Source organism: Hesperophylax consimilis, chromosome 17, assembly GCF_061612785.1.
Source record: "Hesperophylax consimilis isolate HC1 chromosome 17, BYU_Hcon_1.0, whole genome shotgun sequence".
In the NCBI taxonomy this organism is placed as follows: Eukaryota; Metazoa; Arthropoda; class Insecta; order Trichoptera; family Limnephilidae; genus Hesperophylax; species Hesperophylax consimilis.
Window position 1 is genome coordinate 32333014 of NC_142852.1, and position 24547 is coordinate 32357560.

The following is a 24547-nucleotide window of genomic DNA, read 5'->3' on the forward strand; positions in this document are numbered from 1 at the left end:
TAACAACGTTATTGACTGTCCCGACTTACTGAAATTAATAAACTTCAAAGTACCACCCAGAGTAACAAGGCTTAACGACTTATTCCACATTAGCAGGACGCGTACAAATGCTGGTGTCAGGGATCCAATCAGAAGAATGTGCGAATCACTTAATCAGAACCAAAACCTCGAGGACTCTGACATATTCTTTGATACACGCACTACTTTTAGTAGAAAAATGAAGACTGTTTTCCTACAAAGTTCATAGTAAAAAACTTAGACATACATACTTGTTTAAATATGTATATATTTTTTAATTTCTGTTTAACATTGTTTATCTATTTATATATATATATATATATTTTTTTTTTTTGTTTTACTCTCTAAATTTTTTCAAAATAATTTGTAAATTCTTATAAGGATATTGCGCATTTCTTTCATATCTCTATTTGTAAAATAATATTCTTATGTATATATTCCCCTATTTATAAGTTAAAATATTTGTAAATGTTTTTAACTGCTGTTTAAGTTAATTCGTGAGAAATAGTTTGGATGCAGGTAAATTCTCTAGTTGATGTTTTGTATATTCTTGTCAATTGATATCTGTATCTGTTTTTTCTCCTAAATAAAAAAAAAAAAAAAAAAAAAAAAACATCATCGTTGTGGCTGCATCCTAGTTGCTCAATTTCCCCACTCAATGAGCAATGGATGCAGATGATGCGGCGACCTCCCTGATGGACGGTTTAATTTAATTTTTATGTAATTGTTTTTATTGTATTACCTATTTATATGACTATTTTATTTTTGATTTATGTTTTAATTTTATGGTTAGGTACCTGCCTAATATTTTTTTTCTCTTTGTTTTATATTATTTCCATTTTTATAATTATTTACTTTATTTTATTGTTTTCCTGTTTTACTACATTTCATGTAATTTGGCAGACTGGGATTGCACTATCCTCCCAGTCCTGCTGGATTAAAACTAAAATAAAAATAATAAATAAAAAATTGCCAGTATGAAAACACTAGTTTAGCCCATTTTTTGCAAATGCAGTACTCACCTACCAAAATGTTGCCATACCAATACACAATACTTTGCCTAGGTTCCTCTCCCACTTCCCATTACGAGAAAAATCTCTCTCTATCCTCAGCTTCTACTCCCGCTGAACTCCGAGCAATTAAATCTATTAATCATTCGATTCTGTTTATACTTCGATTAAAATATTTCGATCAATATTATTGTTTCGAGTCCGCCCATCACTATGAGTCCTATCGATTTATTTATTCAGATTTGTCTATGGATATCAATAGGCAATGAAGTTTAGGTGGGTTACATGATGTCCACGTGTTAATATTATTGTAAGTAAGTTTTCATTCATTATAATGATTTAAATTTCAACAAAAACATCATCGGTGTTAAGGAGGTTATCTCCACAAACATTATACACATTTTCTGCTTTATAACCTAAAGCGCTTGGAGAGTTTTTAAGCAACTTCTAGTGATCCGCTAAACTTCTGCCAGCAGTTTAACACCGAGTCAGATGAACTAATTTAATTATTCACTTCCTTTCAGCATTGGATACTACCTCCTTAAATTCGTAACATTTGACAAATTTCCGAGATGGACGAAGATATGGTGGCTCCATCGATGATTAAAGAAGAAGTCATTATCAAATCTGAAACTATTGAATCTGATGAAATTGAAGCTAACTATCTACCGGTAAAGGTTGAAAGTGGATCAATGAAAAATATGTTAAAATGTGATGAGTGCGAGAAGACATTTCTTAAAACCTGGGCGCTAATGTCTCACAAGCGCACGCACTCTCAACAGAAACCATTCAAACCTACATCAATCATCAAAGAAGAAGTAGTTATCGAAGACTATGGGCTAACTGAAGTAGATGAAAATGCTGAAATAAAAAGTGAAACGGTTTCATTTGATGCAATTGAAGCTGTTAACAATCTGGTGGAAGATGATGAAAGTGTATCGTTGAATTATAGATTCAAATGCGATGTGTGTGATAAGATGTTCTCCAAACTTTCGGTGCTTACTAAACACAAGCGTGTGCATACCGGAGAGAAGCCATTTAAATGTTCTGAGTGTGACTTTGCTTCTAGTTGGTTCACCAGCTTACATCAGCACAAGCTAGTCCATTCTGATGAGAAACCTTTTGCGTGTAACGAATGTAACTTCGTCTGTTCCAGGTCCAACAATCTCAAAATACATAAAATGATCCATAGTGGGGTAAAACCGTACTCCTGCGATATTTGTGATTATTCCACGTCGCAATCTGGATACCTAAGACTTCACAAAAGGGTACACACAGGCGAGCGGCCTTTCAGTTGCGAACTTTGCGATAAAAAATTTCAACGAAAACATCATTTAAATTTGCATAGTCGTACGCACGCCGAGAATAACTTTGTGCCTAGTAAAGTGTTCTCTTGTTTGAAGTGCGGTTTTACTACCAACAGTAGTTGGAATTTAAAATCTCATGATATATCACACTCTGACTCGAAACCGTTTCAATGTGTTCAGTGTAGCTTCAAGTGCAAGCATTCTGCGACGTTAAAGAGACATGAGCGCGCGCACAGCGGTGAGAGTCCATACACTTGCGAGGAGTGTGGTAAGAAATTCACTCAGGTTGGAGTATTGAACAAACACAGGCGAATAATCCATTCAAAAAGCGAAAAGTAGTTTCTCTCCAAACAGATGGACGAAGTTGATCTTTAATAATAATTATAATATGAAATGAAAACTAATTTGCTAGAGTTTTTATATAAAACATTATGTAATCAAATTAACATAATTAAAAACCAAATAAATTTAACCGATAGTCTTACATTTAATTTGTTCCTGTAACCCCGTTTAAACAATCGGAAAAAAACTCAATTTTCGATAAAGGTTTCCATATCACTGTTTTTATAACAGCAAAGGATATTGAAAATAACGTAAATAGTCTAGGAGGATCATCAAGCCCAGGATATATTACTATGACAATGTTGAAAGCCGTACACAAGAACATCAGCAAACCAATTGCCAACAATATAAGACCCATTTGCTAATAACTGAATGTCACCTAAGTTGTCTTTATCATTTACTTTGTTTCTACTTGGGAATAATGATTAATAAGTAGTTATGATTCAAATGTTCTTACAATATTCTGTCAAATTAGCAATCTGGTAACACATATAATATATATTTTTTCTCTCTTGATGTTGATTTTTATGAAAAAAAAACATGATTTATGTAAAGTGAGATGCAATAAATAAATGAACATCAGCTAAAAAAAGTCATATTTCTTAATAACCACAAGAAAACTATTGTCAATCGAGTTTTATAATCTGGTGATGAAGAAAATATTTCTATCTACAGTCTCATAATGACTCCGCACCAATTTGGCTTTAGGAACAATATCAGCACCGAGGATGCAATTGCTAAACCAACGTCAACAGAAATGGAAAACACTATGTATATGTAAATATAGTGTTTTGGGATCTTCATTGACCTCCGCGAGGAATTCCATAACGTATTTCATTCCAAAGTCATCAAAAAACGAGAGCAAATTCAAATAGATGGATAAGCGCTATCATTGTTCAAAAATTATCTGAAAGAGAGATTTTGATACTTACGTCAAAATAAATATTACGTGTTATTAATAAATATTAAGTGAACCCAAAAACGAATTACTATTTAATTATTTAACATATAGGATAGTTATTGACAGTCATAGTACACATAATATTATATAACATATGTTTTAAGAAGGAAACCTTATTAGATTGATATTATAACATATAAGTAAACAAAAAATAATATACATTGGTACCAAGTAAAATCAATAAAAAAGAAAAAAAAATATTATGCAGTGGCTTCGTCAAAATATACACTGCTACAGTATTTAATAAGTACAGCTTTAAACATCAATAGGTGTTTAGTATTGAAACAGTTTTGGATAATATCTACCATTTTCCCCTTCATATACCTTCTGTCATACGTACTATCCATTTCCTTCCTTAAAAACAGCCTCACGCTTGAAAAGAAGAAGATTTTTTGTTGCATTGTAAATTGTCGCAAGTACAACATTCAAATTCGTGTCGTGTAGCAAGAAGGTACAATCGTCCTGTTCTCGTCGTATTATTCACATGATTTGTGCTCTGTTTGCAAATATCAAAATCATATTAAAGATTATCTCGTTTCGGAGTAAATTTCACCCCGTGGACAGTGAAAGTTCGTTGACAGCCCTATTGCCGGGATTCTTGAGAGTTCAAGGTAGGCTGTTCTTTTATTCCATTTTCCCCGTGTTTTTTCAAAAACACTTGAATGAGTTTTACATTGTCGTTTTATTGTGGATTTGATTTACAGTTCATTTAAGTGTAATATAACACGATACAATAGCATATTAAAAACATCAGCTAATAAAGAGTTAACAAAGGTGAGTAATTTATTCGTAAGAGAATTGTAGCTTAAGACCGTAAAATATCTGTGACAATATAACATACAATGGAACCTTGGTATATTGATAGGAAATGATATTGAATCAACATTAATATATCAGGTCTATCCAATTGACAATTTTATATAAGATCAAATAAATTCTATTGTCACGGGAAATCATAATCTATCGATCCTAAAGGAATTTCAAATAAAATTATAAATAACAATCATTATGAAATCAACTGTTATATATAATGGGTTTATAGAGATTCTCCCCAGAAATACACACTGAAACAGAAACGTCTCAACTGCACAAAAAAACTAAATAATAATAACATTTACAACACTTTTGGCAACTTTATAAAACATATAAGCACTGGAAATTGCAGTGAGGAAATCATTATATCTACAAACAAAACATTTATTTTTATAATTCAGGGTTTTCCAATAAGAGGTGTTATTTTGAATAGCCCGCTATTTCGGTAGATGTTGCTTTTGAAGCTATCATTTTTTGACATTTGACAAGTAGAAACTACGCTATTAATAAAAATGGAACGACAGACGCTTCAACAACGCATTGAAATTATTAAAATTCACTTGAGTGAATCAAATGCAAATCATGTTGAGTGATGAGGCCCATTTCCACCTCGGTGGCTTCGTCAACAAGCAAAATTATCGCATCTGGGGCTCGGAAAACCCGAGAGTTATCGTTGAAAAGCCTCTCTATTCTCAACGTGTGACTGTTTGGTGCGGTTTATGGTCCGGCGAAGTCATTGGACCTTACTTTTTCGAAAATGAGGCTGGAGCAACAGTTACGGTAAATGGATTGCGCTATCGAGAGATGATTAATGATTTTTTATGGCCGGAATTGGATGGTATTGAACTGGACAAGGTTTACTTTCAACAAGACGCCACACAAGCAACGAAAAGTTTCTTTGAATAACAAAATAACACCTCTTATTGGAAAACTCTGTATAACTAGCTGACGTGTAGCAGGTATTGTTCATGGTTGTGAATAATTTTAAGTAACGTTTTGAGATTGTGACCTTTAAGATAAACATCGACTTTTGTCTACTTTCTACAAATATATTTATATTTTTAATTGTAATATAAGGAATATAGAACATAGATAAATACAAGAAGCGGAGAAGTTATATGGGTACATGGGTTTATTTGTGTATAGAAGAATAAAATTGATAGAATATACATTTAGGTATACTGATTAGTTTTAAGATGAAATATATCACCCAGATAAGAATATTTGTTTCCGAGATTGTGAAGTCTCGGAATCGGAGAATTTTGGTAAGCTAGTGTCCTGGTGTTATTGAAGTAAAAAGGTAAGAAATGTCGGCATGATTTTATGGGAACATGGATATTAATAGATTGAAGTAATTCGGAAGAGTCAATTATAAAATGTAGTATTATTTGTAACAGTATTATATTCGGTATTGTTTTAGTGTCCAAGTTTTTATATCCGCGGGGGTGAAATATTTTCATGATTTCTTCTATTAAAGAATTATTTCACTTAAGAATTAGAAAAGTGAGGAGATTTGAAATCTTCAGTAGGAATATATTCAAATATATCGTATTTCCTTATAATTATAAGTAGGTACGAAACTCATTTAAGTACATTGTTTATTGAGTTTAAACGTAGATATTAGCAATTTAACGTCATATGTAATGCATTAAAATCGTAGTCATTCACATCACAATAATAATATTACGATCATTGGTTTGCTTTCTGCAAGAAAACAATAAACATCATTGCCACATATGCCTATGGACATGAGTCGAGCTGATATCATACCAATCTTGAAATCCAACCAACTGGATGCATCGATACTAGGAAACTACCGACCTATTTCCCTAGCGACAATGATCTCAAGACTATTTGAAAAAATTCTATTCACTCTAGTAAAAGACAAGCTATTTACCCTAGATAACCAATTCGGCTTCGAAGGCGCCTCATCAACCGATATGGCCATCTATGGAGTTAAACAAACAATAGAATACTACAAAAAAAGAAAAACCACCGTTTATGGGTACTTTCTCGACCTAAGCAAGGCCTTTGAGCGTGTTTCTCATAAATTATTATGGGAAAAAACTCATAAAACGAGATGTCCCAGCAGCAGTGGTTAATATGTTGGCTATTTGGTACGGACAGCAGAAAAATTACGTTCAATGGGCAGGAGCTTCTTCAAGACCCTTATTCCTAAAAAGCGGAGTCAGGCAAGGGGGTAATATGTCTCCTATTCCATTTAATGTGTACATTAATGACCTCTTACAAGAACTGAATGATACACGAATTGGTTGTCATATCTGCGGTCAAGGCAGTAACAACATTAATTACGCGGATGACATGGTGCTGTTGGCGCCTTCGATTAAAGCGATGAGACGACTTGTGCAAATATGCGAAGAGTATGCAATCTCACATAACCTGCTGTACAATGCAAAAAAGTCAGTAATCGTGGTTTTTAAATACAAGAAGGAGTCAATAAATATTCCTCCAATCTGTTTAGACGGAAAAGAACTACTTGTAGCCTCGCAGGTTAAATATCTTGGACATATCCTTATCGAAGATATGAAGGATATAGAAGACATGGAACGACAAAGAAGAGCAATCAATATACGGGACGGAATGCTCTCAAGGCGGTTCTATCACTGTAGCGATGATGTCGGAAAATTACTTTTCAAGGCATTTTGCACTGCACTGTGGTGACACATCTGAGCTGTGGACACAATACCCAGCAGCGCAATGGGACAAGCTGAGGGTGTAATGCATACAGGCAGCTCATGCAACTACCGAGGTTCTGCATTGCCTCCGCAATGTTTACTGAAGGGAGGGTGCACTCATTCCCCGCCTTACTTCGCCACCGACTAGCCAGCTTCTGGGGTAGGACTCGGAAGTCAACCAACATCATCGTTGTGGCTGCATCCTAGTGGCTCAGTTCCCCACTCAATGAGCGATGGATGCAGATGATGCGGCGACCTCCCTGATGGACGGTTTAATTTAATTTTATCTAATTGTTTTTATTGTATTACCTATTTATATTACTATTTTATTTTTGATTTATATTTTAATTTTATGGTTAGGTACCTGCCTAATATTTTTTTTTCTCTTTGTTTTATATTATTTCCATTTTCATAATTTTTTACTTTATTTTATTGTTTTCCTGTTTTACTACATTTCATGTAATATGGCAGACTGGGATTGCACTATCCTCCCAGTCCTGCTGGATTAAAACTAAAATAAAAAATAATAAATAAAAAATTGACAGTATGAAAACACTAGTTTAGCCCATTTTTTGCAAATGCAGTTCTAACCTACCAAAATGTTGCCATACCAATACACAATACTTTGACTAGGTTCCTCCCCCCCCTTCCCATTACGAGAAAAATCTCTCTCTATCCTCAGCTTCTACTCCCGCTGAACTCCGAGCAATTAAATCTATTAATCATTCGATTCTGTTTATACTTCGATTAAAATATTTCGATCAATATTAATGTTTCGAGTCCGCCCATCACTATGAGTCCTATCGATTTATTTATTCAGATTTGTCTATGGATATCAATTGGGCAATGACGTTTAGGTGGGTTACGTGATGTCCACGTGTTAATATTATTGTAAGTAAGTTTTAGTGCTTTATAATGATTTAATTTTCAACAAAAACATCATCGGTGTTTAGGAGGTTATCTCCATAAACATTATACACATTTTCTGCTTTTTGACTTAAAACGCTTGGAGAGTTTTTAAGCAACTTCTAGTGATCCTTTAACACCGAGTCAGATGAACTAATTTCATTATTCATTTCCTTTCAGCATTGGATACTACCTCCTTAAATTCGTAACATTTGACAAATTTCCGAGATGGACGAAGATATGGTGGCTTCATCGATGATTAAAGAAGAAGTCATTATCAAATCTGAAATTATTGAATCTGATGAAATTGAAGCTAACTATCTACCGGTAAAGGTTGAAAGTGGACCAATGAAAAATATGTTAAAATGTGATGAGTGCGAGAAGACATTTCTTAAAACCTGGGCGCTAATGTCTCACAAGCGCACGCACTCTCAACAGAAACCATTCAAACCTACATCAATCATCAAAGAAGAAGTAGTTATCGAAGACTATGGGCTAACTGAAGTAGATGAAAATGCTGAAATAAAAAGTGAAACGGTTTCATTTGATGCAATTGAAGCTGTTAACAATCTGGTGGAAGATGATGAAAGTGTATCGTTGATTTATAGATTCAAATGCGATGTGTGTGATAAGATGTTCTCCAAACTTTCGGTGCTTACTAAACACAAGCGTGTGCATACCGGAGAGAAGCCATTTAAATGTTCTGAGTGTGACTTTGCTTCTAGTTGGTTCACCAGCTTACGTCAGCACAAGCTAGTCCATTCTGATGAGAAACCTTTTGCGTGTAACGAATGTAACTTCGTCTGTTCCAGGTCCAACAATCTCAAAATACATAAAATGATCCATAGTGGGGTAAAACCGTACTCCTGCGATATTTGTGATTATTCCACGTCGCAATCTGGATACCTAAGACTTCACAAAAGGGTACACACAGGCGAGCGGCCTTTCAGTTGCGAACTTTGCGATAAAAAATTTCAACGAAAACATCATTTAAATTTGCATAGTCGTACGCACACCGAGAATAACTTTGTGCCTAGTAAAGTGTTCTCTTGTTTGAAGTGCGGTTTTACTACCAACAGTAGTTGGAATTTAAAATCTCATGATATATCACACTCTGACTCGAAACCGTTTCAATGTGTTCAGTGTAGCTTCAAGTGCAAGCATTCTGCGACGTTAAAGAGACATGAGCGCGCGCACAGCGGTGAGAGTCCATACACCTGCGAGGAGTGTGGTAAGAAATTCACTCAGGTTGGAGTATTGAACAAACACAGGCGAATAATCCATTCAAAAAGCAAAAAGTAGTTTCTCTCCAAACAGATGGACGAAGTTGATCTTTAATAATAATTATAATATGAAATGAAAACTAATTTGCTAGAGTTTTTATAAAAAACATTATGTAATCAAATTAACATAATTAAAAACTAAATAAATTTAACCGATAGTCTTACATTTAATTTGTTCCTGTAACCCCGTTTAAACAATCGGAAAAAAACTCAATTTTCGATAAAGGTTTCCATATCACTGTTTTTATAACAGAAAAGGATATTGTAAATAACGTAAAAAGTCTAAGAGGATCATCAAGCCCAGGATATATTACTATGACAATGTTGAAAGCCGTACACAAGAACATCAGCAAACCAATTGCCAACAATATAAGACCCATTTGCTAATAACTGAATGTCACCTAAGTTGTCTTTATCATTTACTTTGTTTCTACTTGGGAATAATGATTAATAAGTAGTTATGATTCAAATGTTCTTACAATATTCTGTCAAATTAGCCATCTGGTAACACATATAATATATATTTCTTCTCTCTTGATGTTGATTTTTATGAGAAAAAACATGATTTATGTAAAGTGAGATGCAATAAATAAATGAACATCAGCTAAAAAAAGTCATATTTCTTAATAACCACAAGAAAACTATTGTCAATCGAGTTTTATAATCTGGTGATGAAGAAAATATTTCTATCTACAGTCTCATAATGACTCCGCACCAATTTGGCTTTAGGAACAATATCAGCACCGAGGATGCAATTGCTAAACCAACGTCAACAGAAATGGAAAACACTATGTATATGTAAATATAGTGTTTTGGGATCTTCATTGACCTCCGCGAGGAATTCCATAACGTATTTCATTCCAAAGTCATCAAAAAACGAGAGCAAATTCAAATAGATGGATAAGCGCTATCATTGTTCAAAAATTATCTGAAAGAGAGATTTTGATACTTACGTCAAAATAAATATTACGTGTTATTAATAAATATTAAGTGAACCCAAAAACGAATTACTATTTATTTATTTAACATATAGGATAGTTATTGACAGTCATAGTACACATAATAATATATAACATATGTTTTAAGAAGGAAACCTTATTAGATTGATATTATAACATATAAGTAAACAAAAAAATAATATACATTGCTACCAAGTAAAATCAATAAAAAAGAAAAAAAATTATTATGCAGTGGCTTCGTCAAAATATACACTGCTACAGTATTTAATAAGTACAGCTTTAAACATCAATAGGTGTTTAGTATTGAAACAGTTTTGGATAATATCTTCCATTTTCCCCTTCATATACCTTCTGTCATACGTACTATCCATTTCCTTCCTTAAAAACAGCCTCACCCATGCTTGAAAAGAAGAAGATTTTTTGTTGCATTGTAAATTGTCGCAAGTACAACATTCAAATTCGTGTCGTGTAGCAAGAAGGTACAATCGTCCTGTTCTCGTCGTATTATTCACATGATTTGTGCTCTGTTTGCAAATATCAAAATCATATTAAAGATTATCTCGTTTCGGAGTAAATTTCACCCCGTAGACAGTGAAAGTTCGTTGACAGCCCTATTGCCGGGATTCTTGAGAGTTCAAGGTAGGCTGTTCTTTTATTCCATTTTCCCCGTGTTTTTTCAAAAACACTTGAATGAGTTTTACATTGTCGTTTTATTGTGGATTTGATTTACAGTTCATTTAAGTGTAATATAACACGATACAATAGCATATTAAAAACATCAGCTAATAAAGAGTTAACAAAGGTGAGTAATTTATTCGTAAGAGAATTGTAGCTTAAGACCGTAAAATATCTGTGACAATATAACATACAATGGAACCTTGGTATATTGATAGGAAATGATATTGAATCAACATTAATATATCAGGTCTATCCAATTGACAATTTTATATAAGATCAAATAAATTCTATTGTCACGGGAAATCATAATCTATCGATCCTAAAGGAATTTCAAATAAAATTATAAATAACAATCATTATGAAATCAACTGTTATATATAATGGGTTTATAGAGATTCTCCCCAGAAATACACACTGAAACAGAAACTTCTCAACTGCACAAAAAAACTAAATAATAATAACATTTACAATACTTTTGGCAACTTTATAAAACATATAAGCACTGGAAATTGCAGTGAGGAAATCATTATATCTACAAACAAAACATTTATTTTTATAATTCAGGGTTTTCCAATAAGAGGTGTTATTTTGAATAGCCCGCTATTTCGGTAGATGTTACTTTTGAAGCTGTCATTTTTTGACATTTGACAAGTAGAAACTACGCTATTAATAAAAATGGAACGACAGACGCTTCAACAACGCATTGAAATTATTAAAATTCACTTGAGTGAATCAAATGCAAATCATGTTGAGTGATGAGGCCCATTTCCACCTCGATGGCTTCGTAAACAAGCAAAATTGTCGCATCTGGGGCTCGTAAAACCCAAGAGTTATTGTTGAAAAGCCTCTTCATCTTCAACGTGTGACTGTTTGGTGCGGTTTATGGTCCGGCGAAGTCATTGGACCTTACTTTTTAGAAAATGAGGCTGGAGCAACAGTTACGGTGAATGGATTGCGGTGGATGGAATTAGATGCTATTGATCTGGACAACGTTTACTTTCAATAAGACGGCACTACGTGCCATACAAGCAACGAAACCATTGATCTTTTACGGGAAAAGTTTCTTTGAATAACAAAATAACACCTCTTATTGGAAAACCCTGTATAACTAGCTGACGTGTAGCAGGCATTGTTCAGGGTTGTGAATAATTTTAAGTAAAGTTTTGAGATTGTGACTTTTAAGATAAATATCGACTTTTGTCTACTTTCTACAAATATATTTATATTTTTAATTGTAATATTAGGAATATAGAACATAGATAAATAGAAGAAGCGGAGAAGTCATACCTATGGGTACATAAGTCTATTTGTGTAAAGAAGAATAAAATTGATAGAATATACATTTAGGTATACTGATTAGTTTTAAGATGAAATATATCACCCAGATCAGAATATTTGTTTCCGAGATTGTGAAGTCTCGGAATCGAAGAATTTTGGTAAGCTAGTGTCCTGGTGTTATTGAAGTAAAAAGGTATGAAATGTCGGCATGATTTTTTGGGAACATGGATATTAATAAATTGAAGTAATTCGGAACAGTCAATTTTAAAATTTAGTATTATTTGTAACAGTATTATATTCGGTATTGTTTTAGTGTCCAAGTTTTTATATCCGCGGGGATGAAATATTTTCATTATTTCTTCTATTAAAGAATTATTTCTCGGAATAATGAGAAAAATGAGGAGATTTGAAATCTTCAGTAGGAATATATTCAAATATAACATATTTCCTTATAATTATAAGTAGGTACTAAACTCATTTACATTGTTTATTCAGTTTAAACGTAGATATTAGCAATTTAACGTCATATGTAACGCATTAAAATCGTAGTCATTCACATCACAATAATAATATCACGATCATTACTTTGCTTTCTGCAAGAAAACAATAAACATCATTGCCACATATGCCTATGGACATGAGTCGAGCTGATATCATACCAATCTTGAAATCCAACCAACTGGATGCATCGATACTAGGAAACTACCGACCTATTTCCCTAGCGACAATGATCTCAAGACTACTTGAAAAAATTCTATTCACTCTAGTAAAAGACAAGCTATTTACCCTAGATAACCAATTCGGCTTCGAAGGCGCCTCATCAACCGATATGGCCATCTATGGAGTTAAACAAACAATAGAATACTACAAAAAAAGAAAAACCACCGTTTATGGGTACTTTCTCGACCTAAGCAAGGCCTTTGAGCGTGTTTCTCATAAATTATTATGGGAAAAAACTCATAAAACGAGATGTCCCAGCAGCAGTGGTTAATATGTTGGCTATTTGGTACGGACAGCAGAAAAATTACGTTCAATGGGCAGGAGCTTCTTCAAGACCCTTATTCCTAAAAAGCGGAGTCAGGCAAGGGGGTAATATGTCTCCTATTCCATTTAATGTGTACATTAATGACCTCTTACAAGAACTGAATGATACACGAATTGGTTGTCATATCTGCGGTCAAGGCAGTAACAACATTAATTACGCGGATGACATGGTGCTGTTGGCGCCTTCGATTAAAGCGATGAGACGACTTGTGCAAATATGCGAATAGTATGCAATCTCACATAACCTGCTGTACAATGCAAAAAAGTCAGTAATCGTGTTTTTTAAATACAACAAGGAGCCAATAAATATTCATCCAATCTGTTTAGACGGAAAAGAACTACTTGTAGCCTCGGCGGTTAAATATCTGGGACATATCCTAATCGAAGTTATGAAGGATATAGAAGACATGGAACGACAAAGAAGAGCAATCAATATACGGGACGGAATGCTCTCAGGTCCGTTCTATCACTGTAGCGATGATGTCGGAAAATTACTTATCAAGGCATTCTGCACTGCACTGTGGTGACACATCTGAGCTGTGGACACAATACCCAGCAGCGCAATGGGACAAGCTGAGGGTGTAATGCATACAGGCAGCTCATGCAACTACCGAGGTTCTGCAGTGCCTCCACAATGTTTACTGAAGGGAGGGTGCACTCATTCCCCGCCTTACTTCGCCACCGACTAGCCAGCTTCTGGGGCAGGACTCGGAAGTCAACCAACATCATCGTTGTGGCTGCATCCTAGTTGCTCAATTTCCCCACTCAATGAGCAATGGATGCAGATGATGCGGCGACCTCCCTGATTGACGGTTTAATTTAATTTTTGTCTAATTGTTTTTATTGTATTACCTATTTATATTACTATTTTATTTTTTGATTTATATTTTAATTTTATGGTTAGGTACCTGCCTAATATTTTTTTTCTCTTTGTTTTATATTATTTCCATTTTTATAATTTTTTACTTTATTTTATTGTTTTCCTGTTTTACTACATTTCATGTAATATGGCAGACTGGGATTGCACTATCCTCCCAGTCCTGCTGGATTAAAACTAAAATAAAAAATTGACAGTATGAAAACACTAGTTTAGCCCATTTTTTGCAAATGCAGTACTAACCTACCAAAATGTTGCCATACCAATACACAATACTTTGACTAGGTTCCTCCCCCCCCTTCCCATTACGAGAAAAATCTCTCTCTATCCTCAGCTTCCACTCCCGCTGAACTCCGAGCAATTAAATCTATTAATCATTCGATTCTGTTTATACTTCGATTAAAATATTTCGATCAATATTAATGTTTCGAGTCCGCCCATCACTATGAGTCCTATCGATTTATTTATTCAGATTTGTCTATGGATATCAATTGGGCAATGACGTTTAGGTGGGTTACGTGATATCCACGTGTTAATATTATTGTAAGTAAGTTTTAGTGCTTTATAATGATTTAATTTTCAACAAAAACATCATCGGTGTTTAGGAGGTTATCTCCATAAACATTATACACATTTTCTGCTTTTTGACTTAAAACGCTTGGAGAGTTTTTAAGCAACTTCTAGTGATCCTTTAACACCGAGTCAGATGAACTAATTTCATTATTCATTTCCTTTCAGCATTGGATACTACCTCCTTAAATTCGTAACATTTGACAAATTTCCGAGATGGACGAAGATATGGTGGCTTCATCGATGATTAAAGAAGAAGTCATTATCAAATCTGAAATTATTGAATCTGATGAAATTGAAGCTAACTATCTACCGGTAAAGGTTGAAAGTGGACCAATGAAAAATATGTTAAAATGTGATGAGTGCGAGAAGACATTTCTTAAAACCTGGGCGCTAATGTCTCACAAGCGCACGCACTCTCGACAGAAACCATTCAAACCTACATCAATCATCAAAGAAGAAGTAGTTATCGAAGACTATGGGCTAACTGAAGTAGATGAAAATGCTGAAATAAAAAGTGAAACGGTTTCATTTGATGCAATTGAAGCTGTTAACAATCTGGTGGAAGATGATGAAAGTGTATCGTTGAATTATAGATTCAAATGCGATGTGTGTGATAAGATGTTCTCCAAACTTTCGGTGCTTACTAAACACAAGCGTATGCATACCGGAGAGAAGCCATTTAAATGTTCTGAGTGTGACTTTGCTTCTAGTTGGTTTACCAGCTTACGTCACCACAAGCTAGTCCATTCTGATGAGAAACCTTTTGCGTGTAACGAATGTAACTTCGTCTGTTCCAGGTCCAACAATCTCAAAATACATAAAATGATCCATAGTGGGGTAAAACCGTACTCCTGCGATATTTGTGATTATTCCACGTCGCAATCTGGATACCTAAGACTTCACAAAAGGGTACACACAGGCGAGCGGCCTTTCAGTTGCGAACTTTGCGATAAAAAATTTCAACGAAAACATCATTTAAATTTGCATAGTCGTACGCACACCGAGAATAACTTTGTGCCTAGTAAAGTGTTCTCTTGTTTGAAGTGCGGTTTTACTACCAACAGTAGTTGGAATTTAAAATCTCATGATATATCACACTCTGACTCGAAACCGTTTCAATGTGTTCAGTGTAGCTTCAAGTGCAAGCATTCTGCGACGTTAAAGAGACATGAGCGCGCGCACAGCGGTGAGAGTCCATACACCTGCGAGGAGTGTGGTAAGAAATTCACTCAGGTTGGAGTATTGAACAAACACAGGCGAATAATCCATTCAAAAAGCAAAAAGTAGTTTCTCTCCAAACAGATGGACGAAGTTGATCTTTAATAATAATTATAATATGAAATGAAAACTAATTTGCTAGAGTTTTTATAAAAAACATTATGTAATCAAATTAACATAATTAAAAACTAAATAAATTTAACCGATAGTCTTACATTTAATTTGTTCCTGTAACCCCGTTTAAACAATCGGAAAAAAACTCAATTTTCGATAAAGGTTTCCATATCACTGTTTTTATAACAGAAAAGGATATTGTAAATAACGTAAAAAGTCTAAGAGGATCATCAAGCCCAGGATATATTACTATGACAATGTTGAAAGCCGTACACAAGAACATCAGCAAACCAATTGCCAACAATATAAGACCCATTTGCTAATAACTGAATGTCACCTAAGTTGTCTTTATCATTTACTTTGTTTCTACTTGGGAATAATGATTAATAAGTAGTTATGATTCAAATGTTCTTACAATATTCTGTCAAATTAGCCATCTGGTAACACATATAATATATATTTCTTCTCTCTTGATGTTGATTTTTATGAGAAAAAACATGATTTATGTAAAGCCTTATTTACAAATTTAACAGACATTTTGAATAAATCAGTGATAGTCGGTAATGGCGAGTCAATTAGTGTGTTGGGCTGCGGGAAGATGGCAGTGCAGGTACAAAACAACACGGAATGGGTTGACACTACCATAGACAACGTGTTATTCGTACCAGATTTGAAAGTTAATCTGTTCTCTGTCAATCGCGCTATTAAAAAAGGCTATGTTATGATGACAGATGACAAGTCTTGCAAATTTTACAAGGATGGAGTTATTTGTGCCGTTGCAAAACGAGACGGGAGCGGTTATTATATGGATTTACGTTTTAAATGCAATAATGCAATTGTGGCAAAATCAGAACTGAATGATTTTAGTTTGTGGCACGAAAAATTAGCTCATCAAAACTTTGAGTATGTCAAGGAAGTTTTACAGAAAAACAACATCGATTCACAACAAACATTAGTTCCGAAATGTGAAAGTTGTTTACAAGGAAAAATTCATCGATTGCCGTTTCCAAAAAGTAATTACACCAGCAAGAAGACATGTGAAGTAATTCACGCGGATACGTGTGGCCCAATGGAAGAAATGTCATTAGGAGGGTCGAAGTACTTTGTTCTGTTTAAAGATGACTACTCAAATTTTAGATATGTTTATTTTGTTAAAAATAAATACGACATCAAGAATTGTATTGAAGACTTTCTAAATAAAACTGAAAATATAACTGGAAATAAGGTTAAAATCTTTCGAAGTGACAATGGACTGGAATTTATAAACAAAGAAGTGAAAGAAATGTTCTCAAAGCGTGGTATAACCCATCAAACGGCTGTTCCATATACTCCAGAGCAAAATGGAAAGGCTGAAAGAGAAAATAGGACTCTAGTGGAGGCTGCAAGGACAATGCTACATGCAAAAAGTTTACCAAAAAAACTATGGGCAGAAGCTGTAAGTACTGCAGTTTTTGTACTTAATAGGACTGGAAAAAGCAAAGTAAACGGAAAATCTCCCTTTGAAGTATGGACAAACAGAAACTTTGACATCCGTCAATTAAAAGTGTTTGGTACACCTGTATATGCGCACATACCTAAAGAAAGAAGAAGAAAATGGGACAAAAGGGGTGAGAAAGGACTAATGGTTGGTTACAGCGAAGATGTGAAAGGGTACAGGATATATTTTTCACATAAGAATACCATAGAAACAAAGAGGGATGTAATTTTCTTAGAAAATGAAAATAAACTCCAGGAATCAATTGAGATAATATCTTTAGAAGACAAACCATCACAGATGACTGAAACAATGGTAGATGAAGAAATTAGAACATTGGAAGATGAAGGTGGTATGAAAATCTTTACTGAAGAAGATATGCTATATGAAACCAAATCGGAAAGTGATAATGAACCATGTGTTGATGAGTTGAGTTCAAATGAGTCAGTGAGTGAAGATAATCCACTAGCACCCTACTGTAAGAGATCAAAAAGAACAAGGAAAAAAACTTCTTTCTATAAATGCAACAATGTACAAATTAATGTTGATCCTGATCCGATGACATACAAAGATGCTGTGAGTAGGGTTGATGCTTCCAAGTGGCAGGAGGCCATTGAGAGAGAGCTGCAAACACTGAGAGAAAACAATACGTGGGAAGTGTACAATGAGCCAGTAGATCCAAGTAAGGTTGTTACTAGCAAATGGGTGTTCAAAATTAAAGTTCCAAATCAATATAAAGCCCGGTTGGTTGCTAGGGGGTTTGAACTAGATAGTTTGTTTAGTTATCAAGACATTTATGCTCCAGTAGCAAAATTATCCACTTTTAGACTTTTTGTTGCTATTGCTAGTAAATTAAACTTGCAAATCTATCAAATGGATGTTACCGGTGCATTTTTGTATGGAGAAATCCAAGATGAGGTATATATTCAGTTACCTGAAGGAGCTTATTCTAATAATGAAAATATTGTAAAATTAAACAAATCACTGTATGGTTTAAAAATGTCTCCTAAGTGTTGGAATAATAAGTTCAATGATGTCATGACTAGAGAGGGTTTTCTAAGATCAAGCTGTGATTCGTGTTTATACAAAAGGTATAATGGAAATGATAAAATTTTTGTATTGTTATATGTTGATGACCTATTAATTTTTGGAACAAATAACTGTGAAGTTAAACAGCTTAAAAAGGCTTTGAATAGTGAATTTAAAATGAAGGATTTGGGATGTATATCTGATTTTCTAGGTATTAATGTGAGTCAGAACTTAAAATCTGGTATAACTGAACTAAGTCAGAAAAGTTACTTAGAAAATATTCTTGTAAAATTTCAAATGGAAAATTGTAAACCGGTGGCTACACCGATGGATAAAAATTTTAATTTTAAAATCTTTCAAAATCAAAAGGTAGATAAAAATATTGAAAAATTATGTAGGCAGATAATAGGAAGTTTAATGTATGCTGTACAAGGTACAAGACCAGACTTATGTTTTGCTGTTTCAATGCTAAGTAGGTATCAATATTGTGCAAATAATATATCGTTAGCTGCTCTAAAAAGGGTATTGCGCTATGTTAAGTATACATTACATTATAAGTTGATTTACAGATGCACAGATGTAGGTTTAGAGGGTTTTTGCGATGCAGATTGGGGTGGTAATATAAATGATAGAAAGTCCACTTCTGGTTATATGTTTTTTTTCTCAAAATGTTTAATATTATGGAGTTCTAAGAAACAAGCATCTGTGAGCCTGTCGTCAACTGAGTCTGAATATGTGGCTATGAGTATGGCTGCTGGTGAGGCTTGCTGGTTGATAAACTTATTGAATGATTTTGGTTTTCAAAATGTTTGTCCGGTAAACATTTTTTGTGATAATCAGTCAGCAATCTTGACTGCAGCTACAGAATCTATTAAACGTTTGAAGCACGTAGATATTCGTTTTCACTTTGTCAAAGATCTAGTGAAAAATAATAAAATAAATATAAAATACATAAAAACTGGCGAACAACCAGCGGATATTCTCACTAAATCTTTGAGTAAAGAGTTATTTGTACGATTTATTGGAATGTTATTACATTGAGGGAGGATGTTGTAATATGGCAATGAATTAACATTCAGTTGGTAACACTACATACAAGTGTCAAAAGTATAAGTCTCTGTAATGGCTGTAATGTGTGTGCTCTGCTACAATAAACGTTATTTTGGTTAAAGATCACCATCTATTATTTATCAAGACTACATATTTCTTCTCTCTTTTTGAAATATTTTGTGATTGTATTGTAGTATTACTTTATATTTGTGATTACTCTTTGTTTGCTTCCCTCAAATGTAAATTGTTAACCTCGATAAAGGCTTAGTACTTGTGAGGTTGATTTTTATGAGAAAAAACATGATTTATGTAAAGTGAGATGCAATAAATAAATGAACATCAGCTAAAAAAAGTCATATTTCTTAATAACCACAAGAAAACTATTGTCAATCGAGTTTTATAATCTGGTGATGAAGAAAATATTTCTATCTACAGTCTCATAATGACTCCGCACCAATTTGGCTTTAGGAACAATATCAGCACCGAGGATGCAATTGCTAAACCAACGTCAACAGAAATGGAAAACACTATGTATATGTAAATATAGTGTTTTGGGATCTTCATTGACCTCCGCGAGGAATTCCATAACGTATTTCATTCCAAAGTCATCAAAAAACGAGAGCAAATTCAAATAGATGGATAAGCGCTATCATTGTTCAAAAATTATCTGAAAGAGAGATTTTGATACTTACGTCAAAATAAATATTACGTGTTATTAATAAATATTAAGTGAACCCAAAAACGAATTACTATTTATTTATTTAACATATAGGATAGTTATTGACAGTCATAGTACACATAATAATATATAACATATGTTTTAAGAAGGAAACCTTATTAGATTGATATTATAACATATAAGTAAACAAAAAAATAATATACATTGGTACCAAGTAAAATCAATAAAAAAGAAAAAAAATTATTATGCAGTGGCTTCGTCAAAATATACACTGCTACAGTATTTAATAAGTACAGCTTTAAACATCAATAGGTGTTTAGTATTGAAACAGTTTTGGATAATATCTTCCATTTTCCCCTTCATATACCTTCTGTCATACGTACTATCCATTTCCTTCCTTAAAAACAGCCTCACCCATGCTTGAAAAGAAGAAGATTTTTTGTTGCATTGTAAATTGTCGCAAGTACAACATTCAAATTCGTGTCGTGTAGCAAGAAGGTACAATCGTCCTGTTCTCGTCGTATTATTCACATGATTTGTGCTCTGTTTGCAAATATCAAAATCATATTAAAGATTATCTCGTTTCGGAGTAAATTTCACCCCGTGGACAGTGAAAGTTCGTTGACAGCCCTATTGCCGGGATTCTTGAGAGTTCAAGGTAGGCTGTTCTTTTATTCCATTTTCCCCGTGTTTTTTCAAAAACACTTGAATGAGTTTTACACTGTCGTTTTATTGTGGATTTGATTTACAGTTCATTTAAGTGTAATATAACACGATCCAATAGCATATTAAAAACATCAGCTAATAAAGAGTTAACAAAGGTGAGTAATTTATTCGTAAGAGAATTGTAGCTTAAGACCGTAAAATATCTGTGACAATATAACATACAATGGAACCTTGGTATATTGATAGGAAATGATATTGAATCAACATTAATATATCAGGTATATCCAATTGACAATTTTATATTGGATCAAATAAATTCTATTGTCACGGGAAATCATAATCTATCGATCCTAAAGGAATTTCAAATAAAATTATAAATAACAATCATTATGAAATCAACTGTTATATATAATGGGTTTATAGAGATTCTCCCCAGAAATACACACTGAAACAGAAACGTCTCAACTGCACAAAAAAAACTAAATAATAATAACATTTACAATACTTTTGGCAACTTTATAAAACATATAAGCACTGGAAATTGCAGTGAGGAAATCATTATATCTACAAACAAAATATTTAGTTTTATAATTCAGGGTTTTCCAATAAGAGGTGTTATTTTGAATAGCCCGCTATTTCGGTAGATGTTACTTTTGAAGCTGTCATTTTTTGACATTTGACAAGTAGAAACTACGCCATTAATAAAAAATGGAACGACAGACGCTTCAACAACGCATTGAAATTATTAAAATTCACTTGAGTGAATCAAATGCAAATCATCTTGAGTGATGAGGCCCATTTCCACCTCGGTGGCTTCGTCAACAAGCAAAATTGTCGCATATGGGGCTCGGTAAACCCAAGAGTTATGAAAAGCCTCTCCATCCTCAACGTGTGACTATTTGGCGTGGTTTATGGTCCGGCGGAATCATTGGACCTTACTTTTTCGAAAATGAGGCTGGAGCAACAGTTACGGTGAATGGATTGCGCTATCGAGAGATGATTAATGATTTTCTATGGCCGGAATTGGATGGTATTGATCTGGACAATGTTTACTTTCAACAAGACGGCGCAGCGTGCCACACAAGCAACGAAACCATTGATCTTTTAATAATATAACTAACTAACTAACTAACCATCACGCCGTTTCCCCGCAGGGGTAGGCAGAGAGGACGGACCGCCAAACAACTCGGTCTTGGCACACACTCCTTGCCTCATTCACATTCATACATCGTCTCATACATACTCTTCTATTGTTCTGACTCTTGACATGGCCCGACTCAAGTATCTGATTCACTTGGTCGTGTCATGTCTTCCTCGGGCGTCCCCGACTTCTGCTACCATTCACATTTGCATCGTATATTCTCCTTACACTTCTTTCTTCGCTCATTCGCTCTACATGCCCAAACCATCTAAGCGTCCCTTTCTTGATCTTACTCATTACGCTTACATCAGCCTTGCACTCTTTGCGGATATCCACATTCCTCACACGATCATACATGGTTTTAGCACACATACGCCTCAGGGATCTCATTTCAACGGCATTCAATCTACTTTCATCCTTTCTGTGCCAGTTTCATGCCTCACTTCCATACATCAGGGTAGGTACCAGCACTCCATTGTGGACTGCTAACTTCGCTTCTTTGGACAATTTTTTGTTAGCGCCAACTGCGTTCAGTCCTCCATTAATGGAGTTACCTGCATTTACTCTTATTTCAATATCTCTGTCAGCCTTCCCATCTCTCGTAAACATGCTTCCTAAATACATAAATTCATCCACCTGCTCCAAGTATTCCTCATTCACAGCTATATTGCACACTGTTTTCGTACTTTCTCTTTCAAACACCATTACTTTAGACTTACTTACATTCATCATTAACTCATTCTTCACGCATACTTCGTTCATCCTAGACACGAGAGACTTAATAATATTAATATACTTTTAATAATATTACATTTTTTATCATCATTGGATATGTATACCTTATCAGAAAAGAGAAGTTCTTGTGTCTGATAAGGGAGCCGCGATTCTTACATAGGTTTTATGTTGTAATAATATTTTTGTATAGAAAAAAGATTTTTCAATGTAATTTTTAATTTAAGTTTTTTTTATTTAATTTATTTGTTCTGATTGGTTGAAAATACAACGCAGTTCAGAAGGGAAATTATTGTAGTTTTTATGACTTCGTAAATATAATGGGTTTTAAAATTTGGTGTAGTAAATTGATTTCTATTTCTCATAAGTTTGTAAAATTCTTGGTATTCTTTATTATTTTTTTCTTTGCACATTTTTACAATGGAAGCTTGCTTAAATATATTATTGACATTTGGTACTGGAAACAATTTAAATAGTGACTCTGTTGAGAAGGTAGAATTTTTTTAAGTATTACTTTTATGATGATTCTTTGTGAAACTTTTACAGATTTTAGATTGTTTTTATAGGATCCTCCCAGCGTATGATTTCGTAGATAAGCAAAGAGTGGACAGGGGCATAGTACACATTTTTGATTGTTTTCACATTTAAAATATTTATTAACCTAACAAATATATATATATCCTGATTCTCTTTACAAGGAGCGTAATGTGGCTGTTCCACTTCAGGTTTTGATCAATGATCACACCGAGATATTTAACTTCAGAAGAAGAGTTGATTACAGTACAAATAGGATCGTGTTGTTTACAGTTTTCATTATCACATTTTATGTCGTGGATTATAATACTTACTTTCTGATTAAGTATTTTCTTTAAAGAGAATAAGACATATGTTAGGTAAGTTTTTAGATTTTCACGGCCAAAAGCATTTTTGTTGTGTTTTTGGGGTGTTATGCCGTGTTGCGCTAACTCCTTCTTTAGCCGACGCTTCGGACAGTGTTGCAGTGTCCATCATCAGGGCAGATCCGGTAGATCCGAAGATGTGTCCGGATGTGATCCGGATCTACCGGATCTGCCCTGATGATGGACACTGCAACGCTGTCCGAAACGTCGGCTAAAGAAGGAGTTAGCGCAACACGGCATAACACCCCAAAAACACACAACAAAAAAGACATGTGTTATTTTTTTGCATTAAGTGTGAGCAGGTCATTATCAAACCATGATTTTAAAGCATATACATAATCTTTCCGGAGAAAATTTTCTAAATGATGGTGAAAACCATATAAAAATCCGTTGCGTAGTTTAGCATAAAACGCACAAACAGACAGACGCAGACAGCGACTATATTTAATAATATTTAGAGAATAATTGTAAAACTCGCCCTTAAGCGATTTTTCGATTTCTTGCAAAATTTAAGAAAAAAATACCTATTAGGAAGTAAAAATTTGAATGACGCCGAACTGTGCATTATCTACCACGCACTGTTATGTTTAATTCGCAATTTTTTAGCTAAAAATTTAGTGAAGTACATTTGTATTTCGCACAATGGGAATCACAATTTCTTCAAATAATGTTAATTGTTTTTTATGTCTATTGATAGAAAAATACAAAGCTTATCCTGTTTTGTTTCCTTTTGTGGATTCAAGGAATATCGGTGGGTTTTCACCCACCCAAGCCAATCGACTGACCGTCACTGGTTAGTA

The 24547-nt window shown here is 34.0% G+C and overlaps 3 protein-coding genes across 5 annotated transcripts; all 3 read left to right on the forward strand.

Annotated features, from left to right (window-relative positions):
- The first annotated feature begins 1284 nt into the window (after positions 1-1284).
- On the forward strand, positions 1285-2690 carry LOC149416439 (uncharacterized). Its single transcript, XM_089642153.1, has 2 exons — positions 1285-1338; positions 1553-2690. Exon 2 carries the CDS (start codon positions 1601-1603, stop codon positions 2672-2674), a length of 1074 nt encoding a protein of 357 aa, XP_089498279.1. The 5' UTR covers positions 1285-1338; positions 1553-1600; the 3' UTR covers positions 2675-2690.
- A 5302-nt stretch (positions 2691-7992) lies between these two features.
- LOC149416440 (uncharacterized) lies at positions 7993-9447 on the forward strand. Of its 2 annotated transcripts, none has more exons than XM_089642154.1 (2): positions 7993-8038; positions 8234-9447. In XM_089642154.1, the coding sequence occupies exon 2, from the start codon at positions 8282-8284 to the stop codon at positions 9353-9355; it is 1074 nt and encodes a 357-aa protein (XP_089498280.1). In that variant the 5' UTR covers positions 7993-8038; positions 8234-8281; the 3' UTR covers positions 9356-9447. The 2 variants fall into 2 exon arrangements, with proteins under 2 accessions (XP_089498280.1, XP_089498281.1); XM_089642155.1 differs by having other exon boundaries at positions 8008-8042.
- A 5227-nt stretch (positions 9448-14674) lies between these two features.
- On the forward strand, positions 14675-16124 carry LOC149416441 (uncharacterized). 2 transcript variants are annotated; one of them, XM_089641678.1, is made up of 2 exons: positions 14675-14715; positions 14911-16124. In XM_089641678.1, exon 2 carries the CDS (start codon positions 14959-14961, stop codon positions 16030-16032), a length of 1074 nt encoding a protein of 357 aa, XP_089497804.1. In that variant the 5' UTR covers positions 14675-14715; positions 14911-14958; the 3' UTR covers positions 16033-16124. The 2 variants fall into 2 exon arrangements, with proteins under 2 accessions (XP_089497804.1, XP_089497805.1); XM_089641679.1 differs by having other exon boundaries at positions 14676-14719.
- Positions 16125-24547: the final 8423 nt, after the last annotated feature.

Coding starts and splice junctions, on each gene's coding strand:
- LOC149416439 (XM_089642153.1), top strand. CDS start 1,601: ATGGACGAAGATATGGTGGCTCCATCGATGATTAAAGAAGAAGTCATT.
- LOC149416440 (XM_089642154.1), top strand. CDS start 8,282: ATGGACGAAGATATGGTGGCTTCATCGATGATTAAAGAAGAAGTCATT.
- LOC149416441 (XM_089641678.1), top strand. CDS start 14,959: ATGGACGAAGATATGGTGGCTTCATCGATGATTAAAGAAGAAGTCATT.